Consider the following 12253-nt stretch of genomic DNA (forward strand, 5'->3'; position numbering starts at 1 on the left):
GGAGGGAACCGGGAAAAAGATTTATCTCCCATCTGGCATGTTTGATCATGCCAGATGGGAGATAAATGATTTTTTACCGGCGCGGTCATTTACTATAACTTGATGATCGGTATACGGTGTATACCGGTCATCAGGTGAGCGGGGACCGGAAAAACCGGCCCGAATCATGATCTCCAGGGTCTCAGCTACCCCCGGCAGCTGAGACCCCGGAAATTTTCTGACTCTGGGGGGCGCTAGACCCTTTTTTCCGACCGCCGTTTTAAAACGGCAGAAAGGAATAAGTACCCTTTTTTAGTGCCGTTTTAAAACGTAACGCGGTCGTAATGGGGTTAATGTAGATAAATGTAAAGTCATGCACTTGGGTAGAGGAAATAACATTTATGATTATGTACTTAATTGTAGAACACTGGGTAAAACAGACACAGAAAAAGACTTGGGTGTATGGGTGGATGGTAAACTTCACTTTAGTGGCCAGTGTCAGGCAGCTGCTGCCAGGGCTAATAAAATAATGGGATGTATTAAAAGAGGTATAAGTGTTCATGAAAAAAATATAGTTCTACCTCTGTACAAGTCACTAGTGCGACCGCACTTAGAATACTGTGTACAATTCTGGTCACCGATATATAAGAAGGACATAGCTGAACTGGAGAGGGTGCAGAGAAGAGCGACCAAGATTATTAGAGGAATGGGTGGGCTGCAATACCAAGACAGGTTATTAAACTTGGGGTTATTTAGTTTGGAAAAACGAAGGCTTAGGGGGGATCTAATCACAATGTATAAATATATGAGGGGACAGCACAGAGACCTTTCCAAAGATCTTTTTACACCTAGGCCTGCGACTGGAACACGGGGGCATCCGCTACGTCTTGAGGAAAGAAGGTTTAATCATAATCACAGACGAGGATTCTTTACTGTACGAGCAGTGAGACTATAGAACTCTCTTCCGCATGATGTTGTAATGAGTGATTCACTACTAACATTTAAGCAGAGCCTGGACGCCTTTCTTGAAAAATGTAATATTACCAGTTATGTATATTAGATTTTATGACAGGGTGTTGATCCAGGGAACTAGTCTGATTGCCATATGTGGAGTCAGGAAGGAATTTTTTTCCCCATTGGAGCTTGTTTGCCACATTGTTTTTGTTTTTTTTGCCTTCCTCTGGATCAACATGTTAGGCTACGGGTTGAACTAGATTGACTAAAGGGGGCTTTACACGCTACGATATCGCTAATGCGGAGTCATTGGGGTCACGGAATTTGTGACGCACATCCGGCCGCATTAGCGATATTGTTGCGTGTGACACCGATGAGCGATTTTGCATCGTCGCAAAAACGTGCAAAATCGCTCATCGGTGACATGGGGGTCCATTCTCAATTATCGTTACTGCAGCAGTAACGAAGTTGTTCGTCGTTGCTGCGGCAGCACACATCGTTCCGTGTGACACCGCAGGAACGAGGAACCTCACCTTACCTGCCTCCTGGCCGCTATGCGGAAGGAAGGAGGTGGGCGGCCCCTCCGCTTCTATTGGCCGGCCGCTCAGTGACGTCACTGTGACGCTGCACGGACCGCCCCCTTAGAAAGGAGGCGGTTCGCCGGTCACAGCGACGTCGCCGGGCAGGTAAGTATGTGTGACGGGTCTGGGCGATGTGTGGCACGGGCAGCGATTTGCCCGTGTCGCACAACAGATGGGGGCGGGTACCCACACTAGCGATATCGGGACCGATATCGCAGTGTGTAAAGCGGCCTTTAGAGTCTCCCTTCAACCTTAAAAAACTATGGTACTATGATACTATGAGTATAGCAAGTACGAATAGTTAGGTACTGGCTCAACTCTAGTTAAAATCTACAATGGAGTGAGATGGTGGTTAAACAAGTTTAAAGTGCTTATTTCCAAAAAACAGGTGGCATAGACAAAAGGCTGCATAAACCAGACATCAGCCAATCTTCCTAATGCTTTTGGTACAGTGGATTTTGAGGTAGAATTAATGTTCTGAGAAATAGAGTAGGGGCTATATATGAATTGACTTTGATTATGGAGGGTGATAGGCCATCCTAAGAAGATGTCTTTTTAAGGGCTCGTGCGCACGTTGCGTAATTACATGCATTTACGCGGCGTATAGCACTGCAGCATAAATGCATGCGTCCTACGTCTCCTGCACAATCTATGAAGGTTGTGCATGACACGTGCGCACGTTGCTTTCTTGAACGCAGCGATTTGGGTGCTAAAATTTTGACCCAAATCCGTGCATTCATAAAAGCAGCATGTCAATTATTTGTGCGTTCTGGATGCAGCTCCCACTCTGTCTATGGTGGAAGCAGCATCCATAGCGCATTAAATTGGCTTTTTTCTACAAAAACACTACATTCATTATGCAGTGTTTCTGCAGAGATTTGAAGCGTACATGTGCTGTCAAATCGCTGCAGAATATTCAGCAGGTACGTGCGCATGAGCCCTTAGGAGTGTCTGAAGCTGTGCAAGTTGTGGATCTTCCTAGTTTCTTCGGGTAGAGTATTCCAGAGGATTGGTGCAGCTCGGGAGAAGTATTGGAGCCGGGAGTAGGAGGTTTAGATTAGTGTGGATGTTAAGGCCGCTTTACACGCTGCGATCTCGCTAGCGAGATCGCTAGCGTGCGTACCCGCCCCCATCGTTTGTGCGTCACGGGCACATCACTGCCCATGGCGCACAAAATCGCTCGGACCCGTCACACTACTTACCTGCCTAGCGACGTCGCTGTGACCGGCGAACCGCCTCCTTTCTAAGGGGGCGGTTTGTTCAGCGTCACAGCGACGTCATTAAGCAGCCACCCAACTGAAGCGGAGGGGCGGAGATGAGCAGGATGAACATCCCACCCACCTCCTTCCTTCCTTATTGCCGGCGGCCGCAGGTAAGGTGAGGTTCCTGCGGTGTTACACATAGCGATGTGTGCTGCCGCAGGAACGACGAAGAACATCGTACCTGCAGCTGTAACGATATTTGGGAATAGGGGAGCATGTCAATGATTAACAATTTTGAACTATTTTGCGTCCTTTTTTGATCGCACGTAGGTGTCACACGCAACGACATCGCTAACGCGGCCGGATGTGCGTCACGAATTCCGTGACCCCAACGACATCGCTTTAGCGATGTTGCTGCATGTAAAGCGGCCTTTAGTCAAAAATTGTTTGCAGAGTGTTGGGAACAGGCAGGGTGATAGACAGAGATGAGGGTGGAGAGGTAGGGGCTGTATTGTGGTTGAATTGAAAAAAAAAATAAGAAATGAAAATGGAATGAATGAAAAAGATGATGCCTGTAGAATAGATTGAAATATTTTGACCATAGTGACATGTGAAACTAAGGCGAGACCTGTAGTAAGCATCAAAAGGTGTCTACAAACTTTTAATCAGTCAGTCTGTCTACTTAAATGGTGAAAAGTAGTCACTGTGCTGTTTGGCATGATGGTGTGTAGTACACTCTACATGGACTAAAGAACGCTAAGGAGATGGTTGTCTCAGGAGATTTGAAAGAAAATTATAGATAAACATGTTAAAAGGAAAGTCTATAAGACCATCTCCAAGCAGCTTGATGTTTCTGTTCATGCAGTTGCACATATTGTTCAGAAGTTTGTCTATAGCACTTTAGCCAACCTTCCCGGGAGTGGCCGCAAGAGGTAAATTGATAATACGAATGGTAACCAAAGAGCCCAGAACAACTTTGAGCAAGATTAGAGGTGAACTCCAAGATCAAGGTACATCAGTGACAGACAGTTCTCCATCCATCGCTGTCTTTGACAAAGTGGGCTTAATGGAAGACTACCGAGAAAGAAACCACTGCTAGAAGCAGATCATAAAAAAGTAAGACTGGTCTTTGTTAAATTGCATGTTAACAAGCCACAAAGGCTCTTGGATAATGTCCTTTGGACAGATGAGAATACTGGAGCTTTTTGGCAAGTCACATCAGCTCTATGTTCACAGAATGTTCAAAAATGAAGCAAAGAAAACATTGTCCTTACTGTGATACATGGAGGAGAGTCAGTCAGGGTTGCCAACTTGATATTGCATTTTTTATAGACAGCTTATCAAAAAAAAATCACGAACAGCCAACATTTTTATGAGCACAAAAAAACCCATAATAAAATCGATTAAATTATACGTGATACATGTTGGTATCGAATTATTCTTATATGAAGGCATCAATTGCATTCACTGTGAGCTGTAAGATTATAATAATTACAGACAATATTCTTTAAAGGTTTCAGTGTAAAAAAAATTCCCTATATTTACTGACTATCCAGAAGTTTCTGCATGGTTGGCATCCCTGGGCTCAGTTATGTTTTGGGGCTTTGCTGTATCTGGCACAGGTTGAATCTGTGCAGGGTAAAATGAAATCTCAAGACAATCGAGCCACTCTGGAGCCAAGTGTGCTGCCCAGTGTCAGAAAGCTTGGTCTGAGCCGCAGGTCATTGGTCTCCCGACAGGATATAGACTCAAAATAGAGAGCTATAAACATGCAAGAATGGCTAAGAGCAAAGCATTGGACTATTCTGCAGTAGTCTCTATGAGTCCTGATCTAAATACTACTGAACGTTTGTGGAAGGAGCTGAAACCTGCAGTCTGGAGAAGGCGTCTTCACATCTGAGACACAAGGAGCAGTTTTCTCACAAGGTGACAGTGTAGAAGCCTCATTAAGGGTAGAGTCACACTTGCATATCGCTTCTAAAGCGAGAGCATCGGGTGTGATATACTAATGACCCTCGGCTCAGGCTCTGCTGCGAGCGTGAGCCGAGTGTCATGCAACTGTGGTCCATTCCTGATATCGGATCAAAGCTGCGGAGGAGAGGGAGGGATTAATCCCCTGATCTCCTCCATTTTCAGCCTGTGCGTATATTGCATTGCACCTGGATGTCATCTGAGTGCAGTCCGATGATTCTCTCGCACCCATAGACTTGTATGGGTGCAAGTGACACGGCTCTCGCAGACAATCACAGCATGCTCCATCCGTTTAGGGCTGAGCAAAAACTTGCAGATCTGATCTGCAGCATTATCATAAATGGGGCCGAGTGCAATGCAAGAGTTTCTCTTTGCACTCGTGCGAGTCATATGCAAGTGTGACTCTGCTCTCAGGCCATGTTCAGTATTTGTAAGCTAAAACCAGGAGTGGGTGATAAATACAGAAGTGGTGACGTGTTTCTATTACACTTTTCCTCTAATTGTTCCACTCCTGGTTTTGTCTACAAATACTGAGGTAAAAACTCACCAAATACTCAATGTGTGCACATGGCATTACACATACTGAGGTAAAAAAAAGCCCTCAACAAATACTTAATGTGTGCACAAGAGTTACAGAAACTGTTAGTTTGCGTTTATTGCCTCAAAAGGTTGTGCAGCAAATTATTAAATTAGGGTATGTGCCCACATAGCAGATTTGTGTGCAGATTTTCTGCACACAAAACTGTCTGTTTTGGCAGGAAAAAAAACAGCCAAAAAAAGCCACACTTTATCATTTTATCGTAGGCTTTTTATGCAATTTTCTTGCGTTTTTTCCTGAGTTTCTAGGTAATGGCGATTGCGCGGGTTCAAGCGCTGTACCCTAGTGATCACTGCCAAGTTTTCAGTTGATTTTACAGCTGGGACTTGGCTCTCACTGCCCGGAGCAGTGACCGCGCTGCTCCTGGCAGTTTAACCCCCTGAATGCAATGCAATCGCAGCATTCAGGAGGCAGGGACAAGGATCGATTACCTCTCCCTGGCAATTGGGTCCTTGTAATGCGATCACAGGGACATGATTGCTGTCATGGCAACCCTGGGTCGTCACCATGACAACCCTGGTTTACTGAGCTACAGATCGCCTCACACACCATCCTGTATGCATGCATCCTGTGAGTGCAGCAGTGACAGATAATCCACTACAGTGATCGAGCGCGAGCACTGCAGTGGATTAAATCCGCAGGAAAAAAAAAAATGCAGGAAGAATTGACATGTTGCATATTTTTTCTGCACCAAAATCTGCAAGGTAAAAATATGCAACATGTGCACAGCAAGTCAGAATACTCATATACTTTGCTGGAATGTGTTTTTCCTTACAGTATTAAAGGGAACCAATCATCAGGATTTTTGTATATAAGCTAAAGCCAGTGATATATTGGCACTATCAGGCTTAGTCTGTGGTCAGCTCGGATTTTAAATCCAAGAAAGTGAAGTTTAAAGATTTGTCAGCTTTTTGAGTGGCAAACTGCAACAGAACAGATAATATCTGGGTGGGTATTCATATGGATTCTCGCCCACCTGTCTGATGTTCCTCCCTCTGTTCTCTATGCTAATGTACTATTCATCTTTTTCATGTTTCGTCACTAAGATGGCGTCGGATTTGGCGCCTGCGCATAGCGCTTAACTCAGGCACCATCTTTGTGAAGGCCCTGTTATTCTAGTCTTGCGGCTGAGAGGGCGGCGCATGTGCCCTCGCTTCTTCAGCTCTCGTTGTGACCACGGGAGCGAGCGCGGTCACAACAGGAGTGGAGAACAGCTGATCGTAGCCATTAGCTGCAGAAGAACCCGGCGGCCTGGTGTGTAGATAAGGTACAGTGCCTACAAGTAGTCTTCAACCCCCTGCAGATTTAGCAGGTTTGATAAGATGCAAATAGGTTAGAGCCTGCAAACTTCAAACAAGAGCAGGATTTATTAACAGATGCATAAATCTTACAAACCAACAAGTTATGTTGCTCAGTTAAATTTTAATAAATTTTCAACATAAAAGTGTGGGTCAATTATTATTCAACCCCTAGGTTTAATATTTTGTAAAATAACCCTTGTTTGCAATTACAGCTAATAATCGTCTTTTATAAGACCTGATCAGGCCGGCACAGGTCTCTGGAGTTATCTTGGCCCACGTCTCCATGCAGATCTTCTCCAAGTTATCTAGGTTCTTCGGGTGTCTCATGTGGACTTTAATCTTGAGCTCCTTCCATCAAGTTTTCAATTGGGTTAAGGTCAGGAGACTGACTAGGCCACTGCAACACCTTGATTTTTTCCCTCTTGAACCAGGCCTTGGTTTTCTTGGCTGTGTGCTTTGGGTCGTTGTCTTGTTGGAAGATGAAATGACGACCCATCTTAAGATCCTTGAGGGAGGAGCAGAGGTTCTTGGCCAAAATCTCCAGGTAGGCCGTGCTATCCATCTTCCCATGGATGCGGACCAGATGGCCAGGCCCCTTGGCTGAGAAACAGCCCCACAGCATGATGCTGCCACCACCATGCTTGACTGTAGGGATGGTATTCTTGGGGTCGTATGCAGTGCCATCCAGTCTCCAAACGTCACGTGTGTGGTTGGCACCAAAGATCTCGATCTTGGTCTCATCAGTCCAGAGAACCTTGAACCAGTCTGTCTCAGAGTCCTCCAAGTGATCATGAGCAAACTGTAGACGAGCCTTGACATGACGCTTTGAAAGTAAAGGTACCTTACGGGCTCGTCTGGAACGGAGACCATTGCGGTGGAGTACGTTACTTATGGTATTGACTGAAACCAATGTCCCCACTGCCATGAGATCTTCCCGGAGCTCCTTCCTTGTTGTCCTTGGGTTAGCCTTGACTCTTCGGACAAGCCTGGCCTTGGCACGGGTGGAAACTTTCAAAGGCTGTCCAGGCCGTGGAAGGCTAACAGTAGTTCCATAAGCCATCCACTTCCGGATGATGCTCCCAACAGTGGAGACAGGTAGGCCCAACTCCTTGGAAAGGGTTTTGTACCCCTTGCCAGCCTTGTGACCCTCCACGATCTTGTCTCTGATGGCCTTGGAATGCTCCTTTGTCTTTCCCATGTTGACCAAGTATGAGTGCTGTTCTCAAGTTTGGGGAGGGTCTTAATTAGTCAAAAAAGGCTGGAAAAAGAGATAATTAATCCAAACATGTGAAGCTCATTGTTCTTTGTGCCTGAAATACTTCTTAATACTTTAGGGGAACCAAACAGAATTCTTGTGGTTTGAGGGGTTGAATTTATAAATGACCCTCTGAATAAACTTTTCACAATTTAAAAAAAAAAAAAAAAAAAAAAGAAATAACATTCTTTTTTGCTGCAGTGCATTTCACACTTCCAGGCTGATCTACAGTCCAAATGTCACAATGCCAAGTTAATTCCGAATGTGTAAACCTGCTAAATCTGCAGGGGGTTGAATACTACTTGTAGGCACTGTATGTAGAGAATCAGCCTGATAGTGCCAGTATAGCACTGGCTTTAGCCTATATACAAAAATCTTGATGATTGGTTCCCTTTCATTAAAATCTGCAAGAAAAATGCATGTTGTCTGTTGAACGAAAATTCAAACCAAAATGTCGGATTCTCATTGTTGGGATTCAGTAAATTTAGATTGAAAATTACTTTTCTCGGTTTCAAGTGATTTCAGTGACCAGTTTGGTGTTTTTGTTACTTTAACAGAGGGGTAGCAACAATTTTGTCCACATGTGTATATGATACGCGGAGCTTTTATATAATTTGCTGTCCTATTTATAGTGTTAATATTTTGGCCTGTATGTAATGTACTAACTGTGTAAAACTGTACACATTTACAAAACGTATAGGTTGTTTCCAATTTACAGGTGTATTTATAATGTATGGGATATCTTTATAATATATAGGCCTTGCATATAGTGTATGGTCTGTATATGTAATCTATAGAGTGGGTTTATAATATATTGATTGGCCTTTTATATAATGTATGGACTATGTTTATAAATAAAAAGGGCCTTTAGTATCAAATTAATATTCAGGTGTACAGGTATGCTGTGACCAATATACAATTATATATACATATTGTACAGTGTGTCAGCACACTGGGATTAATGAGTACATGAACTCCACTACTACTACACACACTAAAAACATGAGGTTCTTAGATAACATTTTTTTGATCAAAACGTGCAAACGCCATATAACACCAAGGGGTACTTTTAGTACAGAAAGTCCCTATCACTAATGTGTCACATCTCTATGTTCTAGGCTGTGTTTGGATTGTTCAGACCAGGTGTATAATGTGTGGATCATGTATATTATGTATGGACTGCTGTATATAATATATTGACGGTATATATAATATCTAGAGGATGAAGGCAGATGAAGATGTCAGGTGGAGACTCCTCGAGTCTTACAAGCTCATGCTCGGGTTTTATGGCATTCTTCTGCTGGATGAGAATACCGGAGAGGTATCCCGGGCCGAGAACTGGAAGGAGAGATATCACAATCTAAACCGGTGAGTGAGATTCAAGCAAGTGTCATCCAGCTTTTCCAGACAACTGAATGACAAGAAAGATACATGTAATAACATGGCTGTCACTCAGCTTTCCCAGACATGTGGCGACACTACTCCTGTATATACTGCAATGCGACCATATTTGTTGATTATTTTTCTCTATTAAATCCATAAAAATGGAATGCTGAAGCCCTGTTCATGTGTTGCCCAGGGTTATGGGATACGCGGTCCCGGGCGGTGTATAACTGTGGAATGTCACTTTGGTGGCTGTTGACCGGTTCCATGCCCTGGGTGCTTTCTGAAAAAGGGAATATTTACAGGGGATTGTTGAATAAAGTTTATATCGTGACGCCACTTCCAGTTTTGCGACTATGTAGATGGAGCCGCCGCTGCACTGTTTTCACTACTGGGGCTGGTGTTAGAGGTAGCCTGGATGTTAGGCCCTCCGCAAGCAGGGCCAGGCCCCAGAGGATAGGTGAGGTAGACGGGTGTTGAAAGAAGGTAGGCCACACAAGGGGATGCAGTGTAACTGGTTCCTTTACTCACAGTAAGCTGATAACTGGTCACCTAAGGCCGGCTGGTCTCAACCGTAGGTCCCCTTAGTCCCAATGCCAGTTTAGTGACCTGGTGGCTTCTTTCCCCTGCACCTGCCTTTGGTTGGTGGGTCCCCGTGGCTTGGAGCAGCTGGGGGTCCCCTCCTGGTTGTCTTCTACAGCAGTCCATATGACGGTAGCGTGAACCCTGTGGGGTTGGAGTCTCTGGTCCTGTCCCCGGTTCTCCTGTAGCTACTGTGTCCCGAACTTAAAGGTCAGTGAGGTCCTTGATGGTCCTCTCACTGTGCAGATTTTATCAGGTCTGCCTGGAGCGTTTTCCTGACCTAGGATTCTGTACCCCGTTGGGGCGTAGTTCTGACAGTACTCCACCGTACTCCACTGGCAACTAACCGCCTGGGCCCACAGGTCACTGTTTCACTCCTGTCAGCGCGTCTGCTTGCTTCCTCTCTCTTTCACTGTCACCGACACACTACTTGTCTCGCACACTGTCTGTCCACTGTTTGCCCCTCCCACCTGGTCGGCTAGTGGACTGGATTGGCTCCACCTCTAGGCGGCCATCCATTGGTCCGACCCTAGCCTGGTACCATTCTATAGGGGATATTGGGGAAAAACAAGGAATATCTGGAGTGTTTGGTTGTTACCAGCACTGGTCTTCTGGGTCCCTAGGGGGTAGGCCCTGTATCCTGGTAGGGATGCAGTACCTTGTAGCTCCCTGATGGCTTCAGGGGCACTACATTCAGATGTAGATTTAAATGCTGAGTTTTTTGCACTTTTTTCTGCAGGTGTCCGCATCACATATCAATATTATCTGGTTATTGTGTCTTTGTTGCTTTTTCTAATGTGTGTTCTTTCTTGTTTGATGCGTTTATGGTGCAAATGTGAAGCCGAATTTTAATGCTTTTTTTCATTACTACAGAAAAGCTTTGATTATGCACATGGAAGCCTCTAGAGAAAAGAAAAAAAAAAGCATTAAAACTGGACAGTTAGCATCGTCTTTAGACGCACTGAGGGTGGAGTTTTCATGAAATCACATTCACTTTGGTTGGGCAATTAGGCTATGTTCACATGTAGTGTAAATGCTGCTTTTTTATGCTGTTTTTTGTGCAGAAATTCTGTTGTGTTTAATTGTGCAAGCAAAGCGGCTATGATTTAATCAAAACTTCAGCTACCGTACATCTAAAAACTGCTGAACTCTGTGGTTTTGGTGATTTTTTTTTTTTCTAGAGGTACATCAAGATGAGAATGTTTTGGCTGCTACAACCATGAATGAACAAAAAATAAATCCACAGGTACAAACTAGAGATGAGCAGGACGCATAGATGACATTTCACCAGTCCTGGAGAATCAAAATTCAGATACTTAGAGACTTGAGGCTTCCCATCCAGCCGCCGGGCACCAGTGACCTGGACGCTGGGTTGAAGTTCCGAGAATTGATCCGCTCTTCTCTATTCCCAACCCTACTATGTACAGCAGACAGTCCCGGATTTGGGTCTATGCCCTGCAGTCTCAGATGTCTGCTGAATGTCCTTCACTACCACCACCCTTCTGTCATCTCCTATTGCCAGGGTAAGAAAAAAAACAAAAAACCAAAAAAAAATTGTAAACTGGCTGCCGGCAGTGTTTTCTCTGGCTGGTCTCCCCGAGATCAGTGATTGTTTTGTCTTGCTGGTGTACTAGGCATTGCTCCCACCTAGCTAGAATCCTACTCCACACTGATGAGGGTCAATACCCCGAAACAGCTGTCTGTGGATGGATACCTGGCCTTGGTATTACCCTAGTCATATCTTTAAACTTGAAAAGAGTTGGATATTGACTAAAAGGGCCACTTAATATGGTGGTTATGGTGGTCTCCTAAAAAGAGCCACTCCTTGGCTAGGTCCTTCCCGGGGGGATATCTAGCTATTTTGTGTCGAGACTTCTAACAGAGGCCCCACGGACCTTTTTGATTTGCATACTTCCCAGGGGGCAATGCACCTAAGACTTCACTGTGTTGAGCGCCTTCGCTGGCTGCAAGCAGTGTTTTCTCTGGCTGGTCTCCCTGAGATCAGTGATTGTTTTGTCTTGCTGGCCTACTATGTACAGCACACAGTCCCGGATTTGGGTCTACGCCCTGCAGTCTCAGATGTCTGCTGAATGTCCCTCACTACCACTGCCCTTCTGACATCTCCTATTGCCATGGTAGAAAAAAACCCCCAAAAAAGCTGGTATACAGGTGTGGCTTGGAGTGTGTTCAAAATTTGTCGCTTCTTTCTGTTTTTCAAAAGTTGAAAGGTATGTAGAGATGAGCGAACCCAACTTGTAAAGTTTGGGGTTCGTACCGAACACCGAGTGCCTAGACCTCAAATCCAAACACAGTCTTTTTAAAAAAAAAAAAAAAAAAAGTCAGTGTCCAAGTTCGGGTGCTGTTCAAGTGCTAACTGCTTGATCGAGTATTGGGGTGCTCGGGTACGCTTGGTGCTCGGACCAGTGAAAGCCGCTTGCAGTCTCTGA

The 12253-nt window shown here is 44.8% G+C and overlaps 1 protein-coding gene across 1 annotated transcript in view; it reads left to right on the forward strand.

Moving 5' to 3' along the window:
• Positions 1 to 12253, forward strand: part of LOC142312790 (uncharacterized) — a 60844-nt gene that overhangs the window by 20678 nt on the left and 27913 nt on the right. The window contains exon 5 of the mRNA XM_075351779.1: positions 9061 to 9209. Within this exon, the coding sequence (XP_075207894.1) occupies positions 9061 to 9209 (149 nt within the window). The remainder of the gene's footprint in view (positions 1 to 9060; positions 9210 to 12253) is intronic.

This window comes from Anomaloglossus baeobatrachus, chromosome 5 (assembly GCF_048569485.1).
Source record: "Anomaloglossus baeobatrachus isolate aAnoBae1 chromosome 5, aAnoBae1.hap1, whole genome shotgun sequence".
Taxonomy (NCBI): Eukaryota; Metazoa; Chordata; class Amphibia; order Anura; family Aromobatidae; genus Anomaloglossus; species Anomaloglossus baeobatrachus.